General features: G+C 34.6%; 1 protein-coding gene across 1 annotated transcript; it reads right to left on the bottom strand.

Moving 5' to 3' along the window:
* Positions 1–18,779: 18,779 nt before the first annotated feature.
* LOC134241987 (uncharacterized) lies at positions 18,780–23,255 on the bottom strand. The gene is made up of 3 exons (XM_062724001.1): positions 23,190–23,255; positions 22,062–22,152; positions 18,780–21,478 (listed from the first exon to the last, which is right to left on the bottom strand). Exon 3 carries the CDS (start codon positions 21,473–21,475, stop codon positions 20,246–20,248), a length of 1,230 nt encoding a protein of 409 aa, XP_062579985.1. The 5' UTR covers positions 21,476–21,478; positions 22,062–22,152; positions 23,190–23,255; the 3' UTR covers positions 18,780–20,245.
* Between the last annotated feature and the right edge of the window lie 4,146 nt (positions 23,256–27,401).

Below are 27,401 nucleotides of genomic sequence, written 5' to 3' on the forward strand. Positions count from 1 at the left end.
AATTAATTTATACTGGCCTTAGCCTCCTGCAAGTGTTGACCACCGCATCTTTGATACTATTAAGTTTTTTGACCATAGGTACTGGATCGGTACTGCATGATTTTGTAGATAAGTGAACTCCATCAGGTACGGTAGGTTAGTCCCAAAACCCCGGTGTTTCCAAAATGACACATATGGTAAGGATTCAGACACAGAGTTTGAAAGCTGATTAATCTCAATAACAACATTAATTGTTGTATCCCGGTGGCAAGTTGTGAGGATCCCGTCGGAGAAGTTGCATAACAATTACATGCTTCACACTCGTACCATGAATCAGAAAGTTCGTAAAAGAAATGATATGCCTTAAAATCTTTGCGGGGGGTCGAAGGAAAGTTCGTTACCTCCGATTTGTAAAAAGCAAATGTAAGGGCAGTGGAGAAAGTACATAGAGTTCACGATGTCGCCAAACCCTTAACGGTTAACCCACCTTGGCCACAGATCAACAATGAGAATCTATTTCGGTCTAAACAAAGATTTTTGTATCACATATTGTCTTTCTAATACTTGTCCATCCTTCTAATGTACGAATGGTCGATTAGCGCAACCCTCGTCATGTCCGCCATTTTGAAACACTCCGCATGTACCCAGGCTCCAATGGAGTCGAAAAACAGTCACAAAGCAAACGAAATATCACCACTTACATATTAAATCAACTGTGCATAACGTCCTATGCACTGCTAATCCACTGATTATTAAGCATTGATCAAGATGAATAATCCGAAATCGTTATGTTTTTCTTACAAAAAATGGTGTGTACAAACACTTGCAGCATCTACCAGTGATCACAATTACGTGATATCTCTGACGTTAGCTAACGACTAATCAACACAAAACCCCAAAACCTGAGACTATGCATTACATAACATCCTAGCTCCGAAACCTGAGGTATACATAAAATATACTACAATCACTACATTCTAACCACAGGAATGGAAAATTACATATGCATGCATAAAACATATTATTATCAATAATATTACATGCTAAATGCATGAAATGTTTCAATATTATCTTAAAGTGGCATATTTCTCCCCCTTTTATGACAAACAAGTTGTTGAAACAAAAACAGCTATTTTTCTGTAGATTTTGTCAACATGCATTATGTCAATTTGCGACTTAAATACATACGTATGTATACATAATCTAGTACTGTATATACGTAACATAAACATGTGATCGTCAAGCGTAATCTGTTATGAAAATGAAAAAAGACAAGAGAAATATATTATGATACACTGTTAATATTTCCAAAAACATATGTATTAACCCGGTCATTTTAAACATTTAACATTTTTTCATAAACTTCTTCACCCGGTCAAAGTTCATCAAATCTGCATCAGTGAGTTTGGACTTTGTTTGAAAAATTGTGAGAAGAAAATCACCAACGAAAAACCTTGCAGTATTTAATTACAAAAGTTATTTTTAGCTTTGATTCATAGAGATTCAAAATAAGTTTAGAATTCTACATGGCTATTTCATTGCTTCTGCGTTGTAAAAATGCATGAACTGTACTTCAAAAAATTTCTTTTAATTTCAAAAATATGTTTTCATTTGATCTCAATTTAATTACAAGCTGGAGACGAGTACACGCAAGATTGAACTGGAAGGGCAATGATGTTGTCACTATATACTAAGTATTTATAGAAAAGTAAATACATATACAGATCAAACCTGCAAACATCCTTATACAAATCATAATTGCGCATTAGATATTAATTTATAACAATCAGATTTCATACGGATCTTTTTTGAGAAATTTTTAAGGTTGCCAAAATACCTTCTGTATTTTCGACTGTTGTACTCCAAACAGTGGATGTAACGGTATTCTCACGGATATCATTTATATGTAAATACTCTTAAAACAGACATTTTTAGCCTATCCCTTGCAAAAGTGATTAAATTAGCAGGAGACAAGCGATATATAAAGTACTGCACTGACGTCTCAATATAGTTACATGCTTCTTGTTACCAAAAATATTGTGCAGATATTCTGGTAAATTACTTCAATTGTAGCTGTCAACAATTTTTGTATTACTAAACAAACATCTTTTAATGAAACTAATATATGTTTTATTGTACAATCTGTTAAATGTTTTTGGTTCATTCTTATGAATGAAGAAATCTTGCACAATGAAGAAATTTACATTTATTTTAAAAAAACTTTTATTTAAAGGAAACAGTTACTATTATATCGAATAAAAATAACTACATAAATACAGTTTTTTTTTCTATTTAGCAATATATAATAGCCATAAAATAAAAAAAAAAATACATATAAAGCGTTCAAGTTCCCTTAATAAATGCTTGCAAAACAGCGTAGGAAAATATTTTAATTATTTAAAAAAAATCTTTTAAAACTTGTAATTTCAATCGTTTTATTCATCAAGAAATACTTTAAGGATAACAGTGTAACTTTAAGTTAAGTCACAGGATTTTTTTTTCATCATTTATTTCCCAGACTTAGAACAATGAATAGCTGATAAGTAGGGCAGCTGCCAGGGATGGTGCCCTGACTAAGCTCCCTATATAACAATACATTGGCATAATAATATGCCCTACAGCACCACGCAGGGTGCTTTATTATTTAAATACAGTCACACATAATTTTACATCTAATACATATAGTAAATCAAATACTATTATACAGTTATTGACTGGGTATGAGGGCAACATATGATTTGTTGAACCTGAAGGTGAAAAGGTTGCCCAAGGCCGCAGGCCAAGGGCAACATTTTCACCTTCAGGTCTAACAAATCATATGTTGCCCGAATCCCAGTCTATAACTGTTTTGTTATACCCTTCACTGCTCACTTAAGATTGATCAATTTAATCAATACACGCTATATTATCAATTACTGTATATGGCAAATTATGGCTTAATCAGTAAATAAAACACCAAGCTGAGAAAGAACAAAATCAATTATAAATTTATTGTATCACAAAAATTATTTATCATAAAACATACTCTTCCCTTCTTCCTTACCTTGCTGTTAGCAACAACTCTTGTAGCTCTTAACTTCGGCTATTTGCGCGTCGCCGATATTGAACGATGATTAATTACATGTGACATAACAGTGACGTGACGTAACAGTGACGTTGCGATCTAACAATTCTTATGTAAGACCTGTCAACAGTGAAATTGTTAGACCGATGTAATAAACATTTCTTTTGTTGGACTCTTTATTAGTAATAAATATATAGAAGTATATTTATAAAGGTATAACAAATGTTTATATAAATGTACATATATAACTATGTAAAGATCATTGTATTATTATATAAACCTGTACTGAGGAAAACAGGTAACAGTTAATCGAAGTCTGTAAGCATATCTTGAAGCAGTAATATTTTTATTTCCATACTAGATGCTGTTTCTTGTTTTCCATATTGACCATTTGTATATATAAATCAAGATGTTAATACATATTCGAGCATTTTTGGGTTCTCCAGCGAATCCCAATAAAACAATACATACATCAACTTTGATTGGATTCAATACAGAAATGTTTAACATTATATTTTGTACCACTTCCAGAAGTGGTTTAACATGTATACATTCATAAAATAGATGTTTCTGACTCTCTATATTTGATTTACAGAAAAAAAACATTAACCATTTGAAAAACCCATTTTGCTTAATTTTTCTTCAGTGTATAAGATGTTATGCAAGCATTTCCATTGAAATTCTTGAATCTTTTGTATGAACCCTAACTTCATAAATTGAGCCCCAAATTCTTTTCCATGTAATTTCAATTTGCATCAATTTCTCCCATTTTTCTTGAGATTTGTAGTGATATTTTTGTTTAATACTCTTTGTATGTCTTTGATTTTATATCTTCAAAATTTATGAACTTGTTTGTTTTTCTTACAAATAAAAAATTATCAGGCAACAAAAAATAAATATTTATTTTTATCTATTCTATTTACATTATTTATCCCTTCAAGAATGTCAAGATATGCTTTAGGTAAAGTGGCTTTTATTTTACTGTATTTAAAAATCCAACTCCTTTTATCAAGAAGTTTTGAAAATATGTAAGCATTAGTCTTAAAAGTCTTAGTATTGTTATCCCAAATATCTCCAATAGTTTGTAAACCACATTTAATAAAAGACTCTATATATAGGATTTTGCCTCGAAATTGTATATATTTATTTCTAAAAATCTGACATTTCAAAATTTAATCTTTGCCTTCTGGTTGAAAGTGTGATCTAAATTCACTGTAGGCCAATAATGAATTTTTATAAAATGTGGATAGTTTATTAAGAGATATGTTCATAAGGTCAGAGCAATTGCAAATAAAATATTCCTGTTTTTGATGAATGTCTTTCCTTTTTAGCCAGAGCTTTCCTATAGCATTCCAGTTTTCAAGTTCAGAGTGCATTATCTTGTATATTGTTTTAATTTGTTTACTTTTAATAAATGTAAATAAATTTATCATGTCTATTCCCCCCTCGGCTTTACTAAGGCAGCAAACATTTCTATCTACTTTGTTAACTTTCTGATCCTATATATAAGACCAGATAATATCATTAATTTTTTTACTGTAAATATTATGTATGCCTCTCATTTCAATTTCATAACCAATAATAGGAATTACAAGGTTTTTAATTATTAATGTTTTTCCTTTAAATGTTAAATTTCTAGTTTTCCAAACATGAAGGCTATTGCTTATTTTTTCTAATTTTTTTTCATCCATATAGCTTCAATATCAATATCATATCCGTGGTTCACACCTGAAGTTTTAACATTCGTTGTGGTCCACTGAATTTTATTAAATTTAGGTTTTTTACCCCTTGATTTTCCAATGTATAAGCCCTTTGTTTTAGCAAAATTTATTTTTGCGCCTGATGCTTTTTCATATATATCTAAGATTTTAAAGGATTCTTTTATAGATTCTTCGTCTTTATTGAACAACTGTGTATCATCAGCAAACATATTGATTTTGCATTCAATATGCTGATTATTGTTAGGAATATGTATACCTTTATTGTTAGGATTTTGGCGTATGGCACAAGCCAATGGTTCTATTTGTAATACATATAGCAAGGGAGCTATAGAGCACCCTTGTCTAGCTGATCTTGATATTGTAAAGTATTTGGAGAGGAACCCATTTGTTGTAATATAGGTTTTTGCATCTATTAACAACATTTTTATCCAGTTACAGTATTTGTCTCCAAGATTAAAGTTTTTTAAGGTAGAGTCTAACCATTTCCATTCTAGTCTATCAAATGCTTTTAGGATTTAACATAACTTTTGAGGTGGGAGGGTGAAAATGGACATTTTCTTTTTTTTAAAAAAATCTTGCAGCCAGACGTGTGCGACATTAGTGAATAATTGTTTGTTTGATGTAACCATAGCTTGGTATGCGAAGGTTTGTCATAATAAAAAAAAATCAATCTTGTAGATCTTTTACTGTACACGTACACTGACTGATTGGTCCTTTTTGGAATATTAACCTTTATTACATACATGTATTTAGTAATAAATACAGAATTTTTGCATACGCGATATGCCTGACGTCACAATAGCCGTATCAGCCCTGCAGGGCTGATATGGATTTGCGGGGCTGATACGGATCAATATCCCACCCCTAGAAAATTAAACCTCAAAAAACAGTACTTGTGATCATACACATATTTGGGGGGCTTACATATTTTCTTAATTTTAACTTTTTGAATGTAAGGATAAACTCGTTGACAAATACATGTAATAGATTAGTTTCAAATTACGGATTGGGTACATTTGAAATAGAAGTACATGTAGAAACCCAAACTGTATGAGACAATAGACCGTTTACATGTAAGAAGTCCGGTCATGATTATTTACTTTTTTCCCAACTTAATCTGTACTGTATTTTATTACTAAGTATGAAATAAACATAATAAAACATTCCCTTTTCAATATCACGGCCCTCTGGCTGATATTGGTGTCTCGAGCTGATACAGGATGTAATATGGAAAAGGGTTTGTATTATTCTCAATAAACTTCATTACTTTCGCTGTTATAAAAAAATTGTTTACATTAAAACAACTATGGCACCTTTTTGTGATAACAGTGGGTTTTGTCTCATTGGTTCAAAATGATGTAGCAAAAATGATTTTATCACTTTTAATTAGTTTGGACAAATGATGTCATCACTTTTTTTTTTAGATTCTAATAACTTTCTGGGCACTTTAACTCAAAATCGCTCTTGTTTGTCTGTTAAAATGAGGCATCGATCGTTTAACAGATTTTTGGATTTTCAAAAGAAGTCCCTGATGAAACATCTACTGAATTTGCTATCACTTGAATACTCTATCAACAATCATTAATAATGATATTGGTAATTTTGGCAAGGATAACATCAGACAAAGCCGTTCGAGTGATCCAGGACCAAGCTTATCCTCAAGGTTTTTAATGACCGTTTTATACTATGTTCACCGACCTGGGACTTATCAAAGAGACAAAGACTCGCGTTACTATAAACTTCACATCATTCTTTAAAAAAGTCATGTAATTTAATCCAGTCTTACACATGCTTTGATTTAGCTTTGTATTTCTGCACTAACAGTACGATTTCTTTTATTAGTTATTTAGCATGCATTTTCTCGATAAAAAATTGAAATCAATCACATTTTATCTTCACCTTTTTCAGTTGTTATACTTTTCTTCAGGAATTTACGATGTTTCGCCGCATTGCTCTGATATTTGTCTTGGTATCGCTTGCCCTTGGTTGTCACACAAAATTTAAAGATAACTTTTGCTATGTTTACAACGTTACCATGAGAATCTGCAACATCAGAAGGACGAGTCCGTCATATCCGGAGTGTGTACGCAATCGTTATAACGCTTTTGTGGAACGTTGGAAGAAATGTCGAAAGGGGCACGAACGAAAAACAGCAATTAAAAGCCTGTCGATAAAATATTACAAGATAAAATTACTGTACACTCTATTTGTATGTATTTTTAAATAAGAAAAATCAAGGAATCTTTGGAATACTTTGTCTTTGATTTTATGCATGAAAAGAAAAATACTTGTTTTGGCCTTCATCTTGATATTTGAATATTATTGTTGTTGCTTTTTTCTAGAATTCGTATTTTATTAGTTTAATTATCCAGCAATGGACATTTTCTGTTGGGTGAACATTTATAAAATAGCGACTACGGATCTTCAATATAGAGCACATTATGTACCAAATATATTGCATAGTATTTTATACCGTTTTTTATACCTCACACTGGCGTTGAAAGCAAATTAAAAATGGGGGGGGGGGTTAATTGTAAGAAATTTTTTTAGACCTCCAAAAAAAACTCACAAGCAAAAAAAAAAGGAAATGTCCATTGTGCAAACACAAAAATCCTATTTCGTGGGGGGGTGGGGGGGGGTTAGGTTTGAATTTCAGTACCAAATTCTTTCCAGACAGCACCACTTTCCCAATTTTAAACCTATACTGCAACGTGTCTGTGGAAAGTGGGGGGGGGGGGGGGGGGGGAGCTAAACCTACGCAGCAATGTTCAATGTCTATACTAAGTCTATCTTTGGAAAAAAAATCATTTCAGTATGTGCAAGCTCTACAAAGAAAATGAACAGAAACTGCAAATAAATGGAAATTTTTCTACGTCCTAGTGGCGTAAATCTCTTAAATTCAATGCTTCAATCATTAAAAAAATTAAATTTTTCTGTTTGATGTTGATAATAACTATTTCAATAAACAAAAATCCACTGAGGATCATAATTCGCCACCACTCCCCTCCCCGTTTAGCTGGGTTTTCCTATACCTCACGTTTAGGGAAAATAATAAATTCGAAATATTTTAATATGTATTTTTAGAAAGGAAATGAACTTGGTTGGTCACATGATCAAATCATGTGAAGACTTAAAGCCTAGGTAGAAATTGGTTGGTCTTGAAAGTTCGTATCGCTCCAACATTTGAATAAGTCCAGTCCAGGAACTATCTGTACAGAAAGAAAGAATAATGATAGCCTCTGAGAATGATCTTAATTTTATACGAATTCTTTATATGTGTGATATCAAAAGCGGTGGTATTATCTGTTTCAGTTAACATGCTTTCAAAGGAATTTCGGTTAAAAAAGGGCAAGCGCGATTTTGGACTAATAATATTGTTTAAAATATTCTTCACACCGAAAGAAGAATTATGGACATCTGGTAATTATTAATAAAAAGAATTCAAACGTTTGAACGGTTTAATCTTTTCCGTTGCTACAAAGTTAAAACAACTTTTCGAAAGCACTTTCAGTGACAGAAAAAAAATATCTTCCTGCCATGTGATTCAGTCATGTTATGACCTCTGATCCCCTAATAAGTTTATACAGAATGGAACATATTATCTCTTCAATACTAAGGTTCATCTATGAAAATATTTGCAAAAGTAAATATTTAGTTGTATCAATCATTTCGGCATTAAACGTATTAACACTTGTGGCCCACACATAAAAAGCATAGATTATTTGTCTTGATCAGTCAACCTTGTTTCAATGATTTGATTTATTACAGTCCTTGAAACGTTCTACTTTCCCACCTGAACGGTGAACGAACGCTGAACGAACGCAGAGCGAATGGTGAGTGAACGATGTGCGAACGCTGAACGCAACTTGGTGAACGATGTGTGAACGGTGAACGGTGAGTGAACGCAGAACGCGAATGGAGCGCGAACGCGAGCGCAAAGTGAACGGTGAACGAACGGTGAACGCAAGATGAACGAATTATTCGGAATGCCTCCGATCTTTTCCTTGCATTGAAATTATTCTATCATTCTATAATTCTAATTTCAGGTGCTAAAATATAGATAAACAATAGATAAATAAATAAATAAATAATAAAAACATTTTTTTTCTGCACATACCTTTGTTTAAATTGATATTTTAATAACATGATTTTAATCGCCGTAAAACATGTATATTTGTTACAGAACGCGTGTAGTTTAAATATAAATTTATCTAATTATAGGTAAATATGCTTATTCTTTTAACTTATTAGATAATGTGGACTTTACAAGATAAAACTACTACTTATAGATGTACAGTTCCTGAAACGTTCTACTTTCCCATTTTTCAGTTCGCACACCGTTCGTTCAGCGTTCGTTTTGCGTTCTTTCACCGTGCATTCACCGTTGGCTCTCCGTTCAAGGTTTTGCGTTCACCGTTCACCTTGCGCTCGCGTTCACCGTTCATAAAACGTTCACCGTTCGCTCTTCGTTCCGTTTACTTTGCGTTCACCTTGCATTCACCGTTCACTTATCGTTCAGTCTTCTTTGTCATTCGGAACTCCGAAGTGAAAGGACTGTCTTATCTTTTTGATGGTAAGGATTTACACGTTTTTTTTAAATTAAATAACTAAGATATCATGTTTGAAGAATAATCATTTCATTGCAAAAATTATCTACAATATTTATATTTCTATCATTATAACTTAGCTGTTACTTTATCCGTGATATTTCCCTGAAAAATAATACATTAAGTACCTACATGTTTGTAGAACAATGCTAAAATATTAAATTTAAAAAAGGGCAATGTACAAACGCTTCATGCACGGCAACATCATGTTGCATGAATGTAAAAAAAACGACAAATCAATAATGGATGGATAATAATCTAAGTCTTTTACAAGACAAGAATACACAAAAAAATTATTTCTAACACATTTTTAAAAAAAAATGCACCAAAACATATATGAGAACTACACTTAGGTCTGAGAATTATAAACAGTAATGCAGATATTCAGTTGGCTAAATATCTCTAGAGCTAATTAAAATAATAGCGTGATTTTAAATTTTAGAAAACACCAACTGTTTAAAATGTAATACATTTATAGAATCTTCTCTACGTTAAGTTTATTATTAGTAAGGGAAAATTCCTTCATTCACCGTACCTAAATATATCTTTGCCATTCAGTAAAATTAAGAGCCCCCCACCCTTCCGGCGCCTTATCTCCGATATCAAATACTTAGTTAGTATATCCAGAATATTTTAATTAATATTTAATGTGTATTGTAACACAAGAAAATCAGTCCTAAAACGACATCAAACAGTCATTAAACAATAGTATTTCAAAATATAACATGTGCCGAAAGTAGTATTTTAAATTGGCAGGGAATATGTTTCAAATTCAATTTCAAACTTAATCCTTCCAAGTATATATTCCCATTACTTATTCATTTTTTTCTGCAGGAATGCAAAAATCTTATCTAGAAATGATAGGGGAAAATATTAAAACTTCTTGGAAATACTAAGTGACTCTTTGCCTTCGGCATGCTCGGTGAAACGAGATTTCCACACCTCCGCTGTGTTGAATGATTTTTTTTCCACTCCAGGGTTTATGTTTTGTTTCCTACAAGGAAAAGTTTTTCATTATTACTAAGTTTGACAACAAGTAAGCATTGGCAGCAAATATTGCAGCGACCGTTATAACAACAAACATTACATCCAAACTGTGTCCAATAGCTATCCAATCTTTCTTCTGTGCCCAGATAAACATACCCCGAGAACATGTTTGTGTAATTGCTTGATGTTTCAGTTGACTAAAATTGTAGATATGCAGACTGATAATAACAATATTTGAACAAGACACCCTCTGCACAGATCTGTGAAAAGTTTCTTGGCTAAGACGGAAATTTTGTCTATATATTTTGTCACGGTGCAACTTGCTTTGAAATATTTCTAAGTTAATAACGATGATAAAGATAAAATGTTGAAAAAATATGGATATTTTTCAATCAAGAGATCAATCTAATTAAGATTAGATCTTTGATCCGTTCCAGTTTGATCGCTACACGTGTAGCGATCAAACTGGAGCGGATCAAAGATCTAATTTTAATTAGATTGTCAAGAGATGTGCATAAATTTTCTTTTGACGAGAATAATGCTTTGAATACTATATATAATTAGATTAAACCCGCACTTACCTTTTAAACCCAAAATTCCGTTGGAGTTATGTAAACTAAAACAGGCGATACCACCGCTTTTTACTTCAAATATATTAAGAACTCGTAAAATAGTAAGATTATTATCAGCAGCGATCATTGTTCTTTCATTATAAAGAGATATTTTCTGAATTAAACTGCTAATCACGAATGTAAACATTCAAATGTTGGAGCGAGGTGAACTTTCAAGACCAAACAACTGTGCGTCACAACATAGCAATACGGCGGCCCGTTCATGTAATAAATTTAGCTTTACTAGCAATTTATTTACCTCAAATTTGAATATAAGTAATTAACAACAATGTTAAAAAGTTCAATGGGAAATGAACTTTAGTTGGAAACTGATCAATTCTACTTAGAAGCCCTTCGGGCTTCACAAGATTTTATCAAGTAACCAACTAAGTTTATTTCCCAGAGAATTCTTATGTCGCCCCGAACGAAGTCGGGGGCGACATATTGCGATTGTATGCATGATTTTGTTATCCAGGATGTTTCTCGAAGATGGCTGGAACAATATTCCTGAAACTTTCCTCAAATGACGATTTCTGGTTGTAGTTGTGTTGTGAGGTCATTCAGTTTCAAAATGGCTACCGTTGCCATGGAAACCTTCAAAAAGCGACGAATTTTGTCCGCGAGTGTTCTCTGTGGTCCCTTGAACATTTGTCATGAAACTTTTGTTATTTAAGGACAGATGATACAAACAAACTTTTGGCAAAGAATTTGAAAATAACAAATTAACTTGGGTCATGTTTAAATGAATGAAATGAATAACTTTCACAGCATAGTTTTTAATTTTTCATTCAAATTTGGACAAAGAGGAATTTAAAGTGAAAAATATTTCTATAGATTAATAAGGATGGTTTCAGAAGAGCAGACTTTTGAACATCACAGAAGGTTTACACTTTTTTTATATTCTAGAAATTTATCATTTGCATCATATGCAATGGAATTAGGCCAAAAAATATATACACTGGGTGAAAAAAGTGGTTTCCCATCATGGGAAACTTTATGGAAACCACATGGAAACCTCAAGTTTACATCATGTTTCCCAGTGGTTTCCGCAGCGGATGCCAGGTTATTCTGCCAAGTTTCCGTGACACGGAAACCCCCTACGCTCCGATTCCATAAGGTATCCCGAACCACGGAAACCTCTGTAAACCTGAAGTTTCCCGAACATCCATGTAGTTTCCCGTAATGGGAAACCTAAAGATTCCACTGGTTTCCAGAATCAGGAAACTTGATGGAATCGGAGCGTAGGGGGTTTCCGTGGAATGGAAACTTGGTGGAATCTTTAGGTTTCCTTTTACGGGAAACTACATGGAAGCTCGGGAAACCTCACCATTCCTATAGTTTCCGTGACTCAGGAAACCATATGGAATCGGAGCGTAGTGGTTTCCGTGGGATGGAAACTTGGTGGAATCTTAAGGTTTCCTTTTTAAGGAAACTACATGGAAGTTTGGGAAACCTCATGATTCCTAAAGTTTCCGTGACTCAGGAAACCACAGGGAATCAGAGTGTAGTGGTTTCCGTGGAATGGAAACTTGATGGAATCTTAAGGTTTCCTATTACGGGAAACTACATGGAAGCTCGGGAAACCTCACCATTCCTATAGTTTCCGTGACTCAGGAAACCATATGGAACTTGTGTAGCAGTTTCTGTGTGGCGGAAACTTGGTGGAATTATCTGGAGTCCCATTCCTGGTTGAAGTTAATGGGAAACTTCAAGATTCCCCAACTTTCCTTAAGGAAGCGATTTGAAATTATGTGTATTCTTTCAAAAATCTATCAAAAAAATTATTAAATGTAAGAGAAGAAAAGCATTACCATTTATATGTTTAATAATTCATTTGATGTACAAAAACTGTAACAGTATTTTTCAATGATATCAAAATACTAAATAAATTCATATATCTTAGATAAACAATGGAACAGTCTTTCACATTTAAGTCCATTCATAAGCGTCATTAAGTACTTCTTTCAACATCAGTTCCCTGGTATTTCCTGGTATCACCTATGATCTGCAATATTCATACAAAATTATCATATGATGTGTCAGAATTATAATGCTTGAATATAACTTAGAAATCTGAAAGATCAGTCAATGTTCTTTAATATACCAATAACAATAATTACTTTCCATGACCATGATACATATGATTTCAGCATTTAATGTGTCTCTTTAAAATTTAATGCTTTATGATAAGGAAAAAATTTTTACGTAATATAAATAATGTTTTCAGCCTCATTATGTCATTGAGAATATGTTACAATTTCATAGAACCCTGCTTTAAGTTGAATTAGTTTGAGAGAAAATATACTCTTTATAATATATTAACAAAAATATTAATAAAGAGAGAATTTTTTTTTATTTTTGATATTTGACCTAAAAAATTGGTTGAAGATCATTGCAGACCCTCCACACCAATTGCATAAAAGCTAGATTACACCAAGGGAGAAATATACTCTGGACTACGACTTTGAATAAAGATATACAGTACATTTTGATACTGACCTTTGACCTAGAAAATTAGTCCAAGGTCACTCTTCATCCTCTATTCACAGGCTCTCTGTAGTTTAAGTTTGAGAGAGAAATATGCTCAGAACAAGTGATATCAGATGGCGTGATGGGTAGACACACTGTCTAAGGGCATCCACAGAACAGGTCTCTAAAAACAATGCAATATATATGTATTACAGTATGGATATACATGTACTTGTATGTTAATGATTTATCATATGCTGCATTGGACACATATGCTTTTATCATGGTGTAAGTATACATGTATCTTATGAGTAATTTTATGCCAGTACTAGTATTGCATGTACACTCGGTTTATAAACAAGTAATTTACAATTTTTTTTTACAAAAATTGACCAACATTATTTACATCCACTCATCATGTTCATGAATTGATGGATCAAAATTCAGTCAGTTTTAGATCTCTATGATATACCATAGACAACTTTCACATTTACAAAAGTTATTCCCCTTTGCAGGGTCAATCTGGGGTCAATCGGCTTAAGACGCTGTTTTCCCTCTATATAACCGTACCAACTTTGAGGGTCAATATCTTGGAAGTGAAATCTGTATGAACATGAAAAAAATCCCGGTAAGTTTATTACCCTAACGGAAATTACTTTCCTACAGGCCTGAAGTTCGAGTCTATTAGTCAAATTTAAGAATGTCACGCATCTTTTTTAAAAAGAGTAGCATGTCAGGGAATAAAAATAAAGTAATGTACAATTTAGATAAAGAAAATTAATGTTTGTTGAAGTATTGTTAAACTTCATACCTTTATATAATGAAATCAACAAAAACTGCACAAAAATACAATCGTGACAATTATACAATTAATTCTTTTAATAGATTGCCTCAAGTTAGCATCCACTACTTTAAAAGCCGTTGTTCTTCACGAAAACAAAATGATGCAAAATATTATAGACTTTTCTTTATCTAGAGAAATGGCCTTTGGAGAAAAGAATGGCTGAAATTTTTAAAGTTTGTTAAATATATGTGCATGATCATATATGTGCATTTAGGACCCTACATTGTAATTTTATGCGAAAAGTGCAGACGTTTACTACACGGGGATCTGCGTACAAATAAACAAAAAAGGAAAAAAAAGTTTTATGTAATGAATATCATAACATTATTTAATAAATGCCTTTGTATAGTACGTTGGATTACAAATTTCACACAAAAACTCATCAAGACTATTAAATACAGTGTTGATTTCACATTGATCTATTAAGTAATTCTGATTTAATATAATTATACACGATGAGAATTTAGATCTAATCAATACCTATAGAAAATTATTTAATTTCTAAAGAGCATAGTTTTTTCAAATCAGTAATGAAAATTGAAATAAAAATTCTAAATAGTTCGTTCTTTCATTGAACATCTTAAAATAAATGTACATGTATGTTATTTTATACGTAAATATGTTCTCTTGTATAACTTTATTTATGAAATATACAATTTTTTAATTGATAAAATAACACAAATCGTCATCTTAATTCAAACGAATTTTTGGTCGGAGGCTGTGTGTGTACATGCTCGACAACAGCCCATTGTTCCCTTTAGGTAGAAAACCGTCTCATACAAAAATACACAGTGACAGGTGTTCTTCGCGGCACGTGTCTCCATCTGATATGGCACGTGAGGACAGGTGCCCGTAGTTATTACACAGGCCGACTATAGTGATTTTTTCAAGTGTGGTTTTATTTTTTTTTTTTGAAGGGGGGGGGGGCTTCTCTAGGAAAAAATGAAAAGCAATCCACACACCCCCAATAATAATAATAATTTATTAGATTAAAAAAACAATCTTACTAAAGTAAAATACTAGTATGATAATACTCAGCCCCCAACCAATTCGATGGATTTTATCTGACCAGTTTACATTGATCTCTATGTAACCATACTTACTCTTCTATATTTTGTTTTTTTTAAAGGTCAGACGATACGTTTCCCATTAAGTATCTGTTTTGTGAATCTTCATATTAATGTATAATAAATTTGTATAAAAATCTTTATTACTTTCTATACTGGTTTTTAATAATTTGAAACACTAAAAATGTAATTGTGACAAACCAACTGAAGAATTTTTTCCTGAAGGATTACCCCGGTATATAAGAGATGCCAACCTCTGGTATCTCACACAAAATGCCTTGTAAGGTACCTTGAGTTTTTGTGAATACATGTTATAATGTAAAAAAAAGTAAGTCTTCAATGTCAAAATATTGGAAAAAATTATAATTATATTATTGAGGAACGTCTCATCTGTCCTTAATCACTACATTTTATATAATCGCAACTTGACATATTTCTTTATTTACTTTTTACCTTTTCTGTAAATAATATCATTAAAGGTGCCCTTCGCTCTTGCATTTTTTTCAAAGGAACATTCAACATAGACAGCTTACAAGAAAGTGGGATCGGAAATGATTGATATCTACATAACTGCACTTAATTTTCTCTATTCCATTTCATGCATTCTATACGAGTTTACCAAAACTTATTTAATAAATTTTTAATATTAAATTGCGTTCACGGTGCTGAAATATTAAATTTTATCACGCAGAAATACACATCTAATTATTTTAACTGTTTGAAGGGAAGTTAATTATTTTGATACAGCATGTAAACACTTTTGAAATATTTCTATAATTGGTAAGCATATGGTAACATCAGAAACTTTTTTTAAAATAAAAAGTAGGTTGGTTAGCATTGAGATATACTTTCAAAGTTTCTCTACCTGGGAAACATGCACTCATGTAAGGCTTGGCTGAGTACGACTCAGAATTACGGTAAATTCTGAACCTGGTGTAGGGGTGGTTTAAACCCAGCTTTATAATGTTTCCATGGATTTTTGGGTAGAATATTTCGATACTAGTATTTTGAAATATTTCGATGTTGCAGAAATGTTTTATGGTAATGATTATTGCATTGATAGATTCTGCAGTATTAAAAAAGCTATTCTACAAGAAAAAAATTCATGGTCTTATTGCATGGGGATTTTTCTTTTTGCACAACTTTTCAACAGCTCTTCAATGTACCGTTTTAACACTGATGTAGCTGTAGTATAAAGGTTTGGAAGATACTTTTAAAATACATAAAGGTACATAAACAGGAGTTTTATTGAAACTTACTAATATTATACCAAATATAAATCAAATTACGAATTTTACACTTTCGAACAGCTGATGATACACATTCCAATAATTTCTAATAATGCCGAATTCCCTAGAGATAAAAAGTCTTTCAGTTATCTGATTAATCAGGCTATCTACACGGCCTTAGGAACCGGGCCGGGGGAGGGAGGACATGTCCGTCCCCTATAATCCGCCGCTGTATAAAATTCTCTAGAAAACTTAGCTAATATGTGTTTTCTCCAAAATAAGGTATTATATAAGATTTTTCTTCATTTGATTTTAAACTAAAAATCTAAATTTATACATTGTTCCTTTATTATTTATATACATATTGTGTTTTGGTATTGTTTCTAAATTACTTATTCCAAAGACCCCCATCACTGTTTTCTTCTCTTCAGTCTTTTGCAAAAGCTCTATTGTGTTTGCGATTTTATATTTTCTTATGGTTTGAGTTTCGATGAAAGATGCAGGGATTTGAATTAAATTGTATTGCATTTTTTCGGCATTTTTAATTTACAATTTAACATCAATATATATATTTGTTTTTAGATAAATCCTTTTAATTTTTAACCAGTTACTAGTATATTAAAACTTGTTTTGAAGTGCTGTAATATTAGGAAACCTTTTATCCTTCAACATTTGATACGAGTAAGTCAAGATTAGGTAAACCTTACTCAGTTTTATAGTGTGCAACAGAAATGCGACCTGGGTAATCCCGACTCAACTGGGGTTTAAACCCGGATTACGTGATCCACGGATCAGCCTCTGAGCTGTACTTATCTGAGCCATAGATACGCTACCGGCCATCTGTGTTGTAACATGAACAACCTTAGTATACATACTAATATAGACCAACTGAGGCCCTTGTCCCCAAGTTGATATAGAACTTGCAGTATTGTAACATGAACAACCTCAATATATACTAAAATAGACCAACTGAGGCCCTTGTCCCCAAGTTGACATAAAACTTGCAGTGTTCCTAAATTACAAACATGAGACTGAAGCAGCTGAGACCCTTGTACCCAAGCTGATATTATATTTGATAGGCACACCAGCCGCCTGCCTTAGTATGACATCCAATTTTGGGAAATACAGACCCCGCTTCTCCCCGAGTTCTTGTTCCCCAGATCATTAAACTTGTAACATAGGAACCCGAATGTACTTTTAAAAAGACTTTGTATTCCACCTGCCCATTTGTTGAATTTGCTCCTCGGTAAAACCCTTGGCCCATGCAGTCGTTGCTGCCCCTATTCTGAAACTGTGTGATTTATAATCTTTTACACTCAAACCAACATATTTCAAGGATAGTTGAAGCTGTTCAGAAAAGAAATGACGCGACACTTGAGAGTTATTCATAAAAGAAAACAGGGTTTGTACTTTAGAAGCTTCTTGACCCCTAATTTTCAAGTAATTCCATAAAGATAAAACCGGACACATTTCTTCGGATGTTTTGTTTGCAGTTATTAGAAGCACTGGGATGTGTTTACCTGTACTATGTTTGAACTTTGACATTTGAATTTCCATTGCTGTGGGCTGAACACCTTGTTCATACACAAATTTTACATTATTTACAGTTAAGCAGTTGCCGTTTGGTGGTGGTAAACCAGTAATTTCCCCAATTCTCAAAAAGGCATGGAATGCTATTAAATACATTGCTCGTAGCATTACTCGTACAAACTGTGATGAACAAGTATGGGGTAATGAACTTACTAATCCCTTTAAAATCGAAGGTGTAATTGGTAAGCGATTGTCTTTAATTTTTTGAATTTTTGTGTATCCACGAAGTGTTTTAATTACTATGAAGTGTTGGGTCACATCATTATATCCCCCCAACTTCAGTAAATAGCTGATAGCAGATACATATGTTAATACTGTGGATGTGGCTAACTCTTTTTGAAAACAATGTGCAATAAACATAGTGACATGTTCAAGGGTAGCTGGGAAAACTGGAGTGCTGGGAAAGTATTCCTGCAAAAATTGTTTATAGAAATAATAAATGCGTCTATAAGATTGCCGAGATGTTTTTTCTAGAGATTCTGTAAGTAACCACGATGCCAAATTTTTTAAAGATTCTGCATTTCCACTAACTCTACAACTGGCCGAGGATCCATATGAGGGAATTCTGTCTTGATCGAATTGTTTGATCTGCAAACGAGAAAGATGGTCAGCTGCAACGTTTATTATCCCCGCAATATGACATGCTTTAAACAAAATATTGTATTTCAAAATGTGCAGAACAAATTTTCTGACCAATTTCATAATTGTTTTATCTTTGGATGTCTGTTTATTAATTATATGAACTACTGCTATATTGTCAGAGTGGAAAATTACACATTTGTCCCTCAGCTCATGGCCTCACAATTCCAATGCAACAACGACTGGAAATAATTCCCGAATTGTGATGTGATAATTTAACCACTCATCATTCCATTTACTATAAAACCACCTTGTTCCAAAAATGCCCCCAAAGCCCAAGTTACTAGCATCAGTATATAGATTAAGCTCCTGAGAAGATTCCCACTTGTCCGACAGAAAGAAACTTTTACCATTGAAACTTTCTGCAAATATATACCAGGCGTTAATATCTGCTCTTGCTTCATTTGTGAGCCTACGATAATGATTAGGTTTCTTTAACCCTACTGTTAAGTCAATAATTCGTCTCAAAAAAGCCCGACCTGGAGATACCACTTGGCAAGCAAAATTCAAGAGCCCTACTAATGACTGAATTTCTTCTAGTGTAACTTTTCTTCTGCTTTTGAAATATTCTAGGCGTTCACGTAATTTTATAAGCTTATCATTAGGTAGCCTAACTTCCATCCTCTCCGAGTCAAATTCCAGCCCCAAAAATGTAATGGTAGTAGTTGGTTGAATTGTCTTCTCTTTTTTAATAGGCAAACCTATTTCTTTAGCCATACTTAAAAACTGTGATAACGTCTGCTTACATAACTGAGAACCAGCTGGTCCCACAAAAAGAAAATCATCTAAGATATGAACACACCCTCCACTTCTCATCTTATTGTTAACAATCCAGTGTAAGGAACTACTAAATGCTTCAAACAACCTACATGAGTAGCTTAAACCCATGGGTAATGTTTTGTCATAGTAAAATTCACCATTTATTGCAAAACCTAGCAAGTCGTGACAACTGGGGTGTATGGGAATGATTTTATAACTATTTTCTATATCTGTCTTAGACAATAAGCAACCTTTCCCATAAAACTTGACCAACTTAATGGCATCATCTACTGTCTGATACTGAACTGTGCATAACTCATCTGGGATTCCATCATTGATTGATTTATCATTAGGATAAGAGAGATGATGAATGACCCTAAATTCCCCGGGAACTTTTTTAGGCACCAAACCTAATGGGGAGACTTGTAAATTAGGGAAAGGAACTTTAACAAAAGGTCCAGCGACCCGTCCTGCTTCGACCTCTTTTGAAATTTTTTCTATCAAAATTTCTGGGTGTTCTACTGCAGACTGTAGATTTTTACTGAATCTGTACTTTCTTTCCCCCTTGTAAGGTATAACAAAACCTTGCCTAAACCCATTAATAAGAAATTGTTTGTTTTGCTTATCATACCCATCCAGCCATTTACTAAATTTTAAAACACTGATTGGAGTAATTACACTATTTTGTGGAAGTGCTCTTAGATCCACTTGGCCTTTTTTGGTCAAGGTTTGACCCTGCATCTGACCTTTTTCTTTTATGACACTGGGTTTTACATTCTTTCTTGCTGTGCATACCTCCACATTTTTCACAGACATGGGGGTATCCACAGTCTGGCCCTCGCTCACACTCGCCATTGTTGTTGTAACTGTAGCAATAGAGCCCTCTCCTGGAGTTCCGCAATGGAACTCCAGCAGAGAGAAAGGGCGGCCCCCGACTAAGACTCGACTTGTTTTGGCTTTGGCCGGTACCCTTCAGGGAATTGAATTTAGCTGTAATCCCCAAGGACACAGATTCTGTGTATAGTTCATTGTTTACCTGATCCCAGGGTAATTTTTTCCAATCATGCTCGCGCCATTCCCGAAAGGTACGGTCATAATTAAAAGCTGCAATATCACCTGACCTTCTTGCTAATGTTTGAATTGTATTTGCATATTTCATTAAGGCGCAAGCTTGGTCTGGGTACTTTTCACAATAAATACTAACAAATATATGGAAGGCAGACAGCCAGTGTGCCACAGACTCAAAACGATATTTTGGAGGTGGTTGTTTCTCCCAACTTATCCCCCCCTGTTGGGATTCAATGACCTGAAAACGTACCTTAGGAAATTTTTTGTTTAATAAACTCCCTAGATCAATATATTCGTTTGCCCAAATCTTCGCTTTAATTTTGGGATCAACCCCCAATGCCAGCGGTTTTGAAATACTCGGACTTGAAAAATTTATACATGAAGCAGTTGTTTCCAATTCTAGAGACTGCTGATCAAGTTGTGCATTATTATTACCTGTGCTCAAAAATTGTGTTAAACTGTCATTCATGTTGGAGTTCTGGGTCGAACCAGCCGTGGAACAAGTTCCTGCTGTCTCTGTGCTTAAATCAGAGGAAGCCGATGTTATAGGTGTTTGTTGTGGACTGACTTCCACTGATGTTGAAGGTATTGGGGGTGTTTCAGATTGTTGTACTTGTTGAGGCATGGGAATGACTCCTTGAGCCTTAAGTGCTGCGATTACTGAGTTAGTTATGTCTGGAATGGCGGCCCTTATTTGCTGTTGGACTTGATTATGGAATTGTACCCCCGGATCTTCAACCACAGCTTGTATGGTTTGAGTGTGATTACTTGGACTTGGAATGTTATGTGGTGCCGGTCGTTTACTTGCTAAACGCCTTGACTTTCTTGGTGGCTCTGCCATATCCTAGAAATAAAAGGGGTGTAACTCATCTAGTGTGAAATGCTATGTTTGATCATTAATTTTACTAATGTAATATATCATTATTTGTATGAGTCATTTAGTGTACAGTTACCGGGCTGGGAATCAAGGATAGCATGTACTAATATGCAGTACTCGCATAGCGGAGTAGTAAGTACCAGTGTACTAAATGAGTCCCTGTACTAGTGTACAGTACTTGCATAGCAGAGTAGTTAGTACCAGTGTACTAAATGAGTCCCCGTACTAGTGTACAGTACTTGCATAGCAGAGTAGTTAGTACCAGTGTACTAAGAGTTCCTGTACTAGTGTACAGTTCACACATAGTTAGTACCAGTGCACTAAAAACATGTACCAGTGTACTGCATCATTAAATAGCAGAGTAGTAACATGTCATATACTGTTTGTTTAATTGTACAAGTGTAAAATATTGTATAAGTACAGTTTCGTAATAATGCACAGTTACAATGTAGGGGAATTATAATGCACTGTTACAATGTAGGGCAACACCAATGTACTGCAGCATTATTCAAACTGATTACACTTTTACTCAAAAGATTTTGATGCTTACGTGATATATCTAATAATTGCTGGCAATTAGGTGTTGATCCCCCCTGTAAATTACTGTAAATGCCAAGTCATAGACTTTCAGAGCTTGTGACCTGAAATAGTAAATATTTTGAAAATATGCATGTACATCTACACTTAGACCAACATAGACAGAAAAAATCATCATAATCTAGAAACATATATATATATATCAATTAGATTCTTATCGCTTGTATGATTGCCCCCCGCATGTTCCTGTAATACTTATTGTTGCCTTCATCATTAAAATGGACACCATCAATGTATACATTATGTGGACTATTCTTAACTCCCTGAATGTTCCAGTAGCGCAAGGAACCCCCACCCTGGATTTCTTTCTTTAAAAAAGCATTAAATATTCTGACAGTATCGTTGTAAATTGCTACTGATACATTCCGGGTATGATAGCGGGGCAACAACTGCATAATTGTGACACTCTTAATGTCGAATTTACATTTAACACTATCTATGAAAGCGATTAAGCGCAATGCTATTTCATTAGCTAGTTTCTCGGAACACTCTCTGTCATCCAAATCATTTCCACCCGCGTGAAAGATAAGATGGTGTGGTAGCCACCTTGATATTTGCTGTTCCCATCGCTGGCAGTGAGCTGAGTCATTAATGCGGCCTCCACCGATACCATAAAAATTTACAAGGGGATCGTTTCCCAATGCAAAATTATTTAACTGGGGATTCCTGTCTATAAATTGTTTCAGACGATTCGTATGGGAACTCCCCAAAATCAACACGCGTGTCATTGTCTGAATTTCGTTAATGACCTTGACCTCTCTGACTGATACGAGGCCCAAATTATCTCACTAACGTTATATGAGCAACTGGTCACTGATGCCGCAAATGTCAGTTTCGATGTGGTCCGTTGTTAAATGGCGTGTCCCTCTGTTTCAATATTTCACTAATTAATATCTTAATTTACAAGTAGTCACACCTGCGCGCCATTCCACTGCCAACATGGCTCCATGCTCAAATTGTTGCTGAGCCCGCGCAATGCGGGGAAAAATCTAGGATGAATTTTCGTATATAATACTGTTTATAACAATTTCCACCCAAAACTCGGTCTGCAATAACGTATAACACTGACTGACTTACATACCGTTCACTTTTTTGTAAAATCAAGTCAAAAGTACATGTGGATTCTGCATGGAGCCCTTGCTTGGGATTCTGCATGGAGCCCTTGCTTGGGAAGGTTTTTATGACGTATATCCGGAGGTGCGCGCAATGCGTCAATTCATACCAAGTTAGCCAATCTACATTTCTGTGAAGTGTAATGTTAGAGTTATCCCCCTTTTACTACAAAGATGTGCCATAAAATTATTTATAAAATATAAATGTGCTTATGCTGTTAAACTAGCTTTGAATACAACAACCGTGCGTTTTAAATTTATTTGCCATTTGTGTTATTTAGCTTTCCAACGACATAAACGGTTTCTAATACATGCCAGCACACCAGTTCTAAAAGTCGCTAAATTGATGTAAAGATTACCGAAATAAACAATTGTGAGAGATAAAAATTAGAAAATGTAAATATAAGAACTGAATTCTTATTTTTGGATGTCGTCGGTCTTTTAACACACCTGGCCGTAAAGAAGCAAAGCAACGAACAACGCGTGGTATTCAATTTGTTGGCATAACCAGGTATATTATAATACTGACGACATCCAAAAATTTATTAGCATACCCCTGAATAAGCCACATCAATATTCTAGTACTTTCGCTAAAGAAATCCGCTTTACGGTCTATATGTAAAGAGATTATGAAATAAATCTGAAACTGATACCCCTATTTTATAAAGGATTGTTGTTGTTGATATGTAAATATAACAAAAATACTAATACATCATGAATGACAATTCTGGAAAATTAACGTCAATAATATACATTTTTATATAGTCTATTTACAGTCCTTATATACATGTAATCTATACAAACGCACACAGTTCATAACACTACATATTCACCGGATTTTAGGCCGTATTCACTGGAGGGTCGATTCGCGTGCAACGGCATTGTGACGTCACAATCAAAACATCAAACAACGTTGTAAACAATGGTTGTAACGGCCGCAGAGAGCTACGTATCTGAGCAGGAAAACAATTATTCAAACCTATTTCAGGATTATTCTTTAACATTTGGACGTCTTACACATAGCGAAACTCGGAATGGAAAACTCGGAGGTTACAAAAAGTAATCTAGAGATTTTTTTATTTTCAACAATGGAAGATCGTAAATGAAAATGGTGTCGTCATACAGCCTTCAATGTATTTTTTATTCAAATCCCGACTATATAATAAAACAATTATGGACTCTTTTGGTGTTGAATATGGTTTGTTATTCACCAGAAAAATATCCATATTGACCTCGGCTTCGCCTCGGTCAATATGAATATTTTTCTGGTGAATAACAAACCATATTCAACACCAAAGGAGTCCATAATTGTATAATAATTGCTGTTTTTGAGGTCAATACAATGATTAAGCCATCTGAGGAGTACAATATTCACCGAGCCCGAAGGGCGAGGTTAATCTTGTACTTTTCAGATGGCTAAATCATTGTTCGGGCTTGGTGAATATTGTACTCCTCAAATGGCTAAATCATTGTTCGGGCTTGATGAATATTGTACTTCTCAGATGGCTAAATCTTTGTTCGGACTTGGTGAATATTGTACTCCCAGATGGCTAAATCATTGTATTGACCTCAAAAACAGCAATAATTGTTATACCTGCACTTTCTAAAGAAAGTTCGGGTATATTGTTGTTACTCATGTCCGTCCGTCCGTCTGTCACACTTTTCTTCCCTGAACTCCTCCTACATTTTACACAGTAGCTTAATCATCTTTTGGGAGATGGTTGGTGGTGTCATGTAGATGTGCAGTAAGGTTTCGGAATTTTGATTTTGCCCCGGGGGGTCAAATGGGGGTCGAAAAATGACGTTTTTTATGCTAAAAGCCCCGTCTTCCCTGAACTACTTCTACATTTTACTTAGCAGCCTAATCATCTGTTGGGAGATGGTTGGTGGTGTCATGTAGATGTGCAATAAGGTTTTGGAATTTTGATTTTGCCCCAGGGGGTCAAATGGGGGTCGAAAAATGACATTTTTTATGCTAAAAGCCCCGTCTTCCCTGAACTCCTTCTACATTTTACTCAGCAGCCTAATCATCTTTTGGGAGATGGTTGGTGGTGTCATGTAGATGTGCAGTAAGGTTTCGGAATTTTGATTTTGCCCCGGGGGTCAAATGGGGGTCGAAAAATGACGTTTTTTTTATGCTAAAAGCCCCGTCTTCCCTGAACTACTTCTACATTTTACTCAGCAGCCTAATCATCTTTAGGGAGATGGTTGGTGGTGTCATGTAGATGTGCAGTAAGGTTTTGGAATTTTGATTTTGCCCCGGGGGGTCAAATGGGGGTCGAAAAATGACATTTTTTATGCTAAAAGCCCCGTCTTCCCTGAACTCCTTCTACATTTTACTCAGCAGCCTAATCATCTTTTGGGAGATGGTTGGTGGTGTCATGTAGATGTGCAGTAAGGTTTCGGAATTTTGATTTTGCCCCGGGGGTCAAATGGGGGTCGAAAAATGACGTTTTTTTTATGCTAAAAGCCCCGTCTTCCCTGAACTACTTCTACATTTTACTCAGCAGCCTAATCATCTTTTGGGAGATGGTTGGTGGTGTCATGTAGATGTGCAGTAAGGTTTCAGTATTTTTATTTTGCCCCAGGGGGTCAAATGGGGGTCGAAAAATGATGTTTTTTATGCTAAAAGCCCCGTCTTTCCTGAACTCCTTCTACATTTTACTCAGCAGCCTAATCATCTTTTGGGAGATGATTGGTGGTGTCATGTAGATGAGCAGTAAGGTTTAGGTATTTTGATTTTGCCCCGGGGGGTCAAATGGGGGTCGAAAAATGATGTTTTTTTATGCTAACAGCCCCGTCTTCCCTGAACTCCTTCTACAGTTTACTCAGCAGCCTAATCATCTTTTGGGAAATGGTTGGTGGTGTCATGTAGATGTGCAGTAAGGTTTCGGTATTTTGATTTTGCCCCGGGGGTTCAAATTGGGATTGAAAAATGATATTTTTTATGCTAAAAGCCCCGTCTTCCCTGAACTCCTTCTACATTTTACTCAGCAGCCTAATCATCTTTAGGGAGATGATTGGTGGTGTCATGTAGATGTGCAGTAAGGTTTCAGAATTTTAATTTTGCCCCGGGGGGTCAAATCAGTAGCCTGATCATCTTTTAGGAGAGTTAAATATTTTGAAAATTTTTGATTTTGCCCCGGGGGTCAAATGGGGGTCGAAAAATGACGTTTTTTTAGGCCTAGAAAAAAAATATGTTTGTTTCTGCTTTCCCGACCGACCCTAATTTATAGTGCCGACCCTAAACATTTTTTTAATGCTTTTGTCCCATGTCATGATGATATGCAAGATTTCACCCAGGGAATTATAGTCTCCAACTTTGCAAGCTTTTCAAGACAGAAAGAAGTTTGGGTCACCTTTCTATTATAAGTTTAAGTCACAGAAATGCTTGAAAACACTATTTCTTTTGTCATTAATGTTACTTCTATACATGTTTTGATTAAAGAAGCAAAAAAAAATTTTTCAAAAAAAAATTGCCTACCTACCTACCTACCCTATACTTTTTCAGCCTGAAAGCAGAAACAAACATATTTTTTTTCTAGGCCTTATGCTAAAAGCCCCGTCTTCCCTGAACTACTTCTACATTTTACTCATCAGCCTAATCATCTTTAGGGAGATGGTTGGTGGTGTCATGTAGATGTGCAGTAAGGTTTTGGAATTTTGATTTTGCCCCGGGGGGTCAAATGGGGGTCGAAAAATGACATTTTTTTAATGCTAAAAACCCCTTCTTCCCTGAACTCCTTCTACATTTTACTCAGCAGCCTAATCATCTTTTGGGAGATGGTTGGTGGTGTCATGTAGATGTGCAGTAAGGTTTCGGAATTTTGATTTTGCCCCGGGGGTCAAATGGGGGTCGAAAAATGACGTTTTCTTTATGCTAAAAGCCCCGTCTTCCCTGAACTACTTCTACATTTTACTCAGCAGCCTAATCATCTTTTGGGAGATGGTTGGTGGTGTCATGTAGATGTGCAGTAAGGTTTCAGTATTTTGATTTTGCCCCAGGGGGTCAAATGGGGGTCGAAAAATGATGTTTTTTTATGCTAAAAGCCCCGTCTTTCCTGAACTCCTTCTACATTTTACTCAGCAGCCTAATCATCTTTTGGGAGATGATTGGTGGTGACATGTAGATGTGCAGTAAGGTTTAGGTATTTTGATTTTGCCCCGGGGGGTCAAATGGG

This window comes from Saccostrea cucullata, unplaced genomic scaffold (assembly GCF_032062105.1).
Source record: "Saccostrea cucullata isolate Sc308-1 unplaced genomic scaffold, CSIRO_AGI_Scuc_v1 ctg2752, whole genome shotgun sequence".
Lineage (NCBI taxonomy): Eukaryota > Metazoa > Mollusca > Bivalvia > Ostreida > Ostreidae > Saccostrea > Saccostrea cuccullata.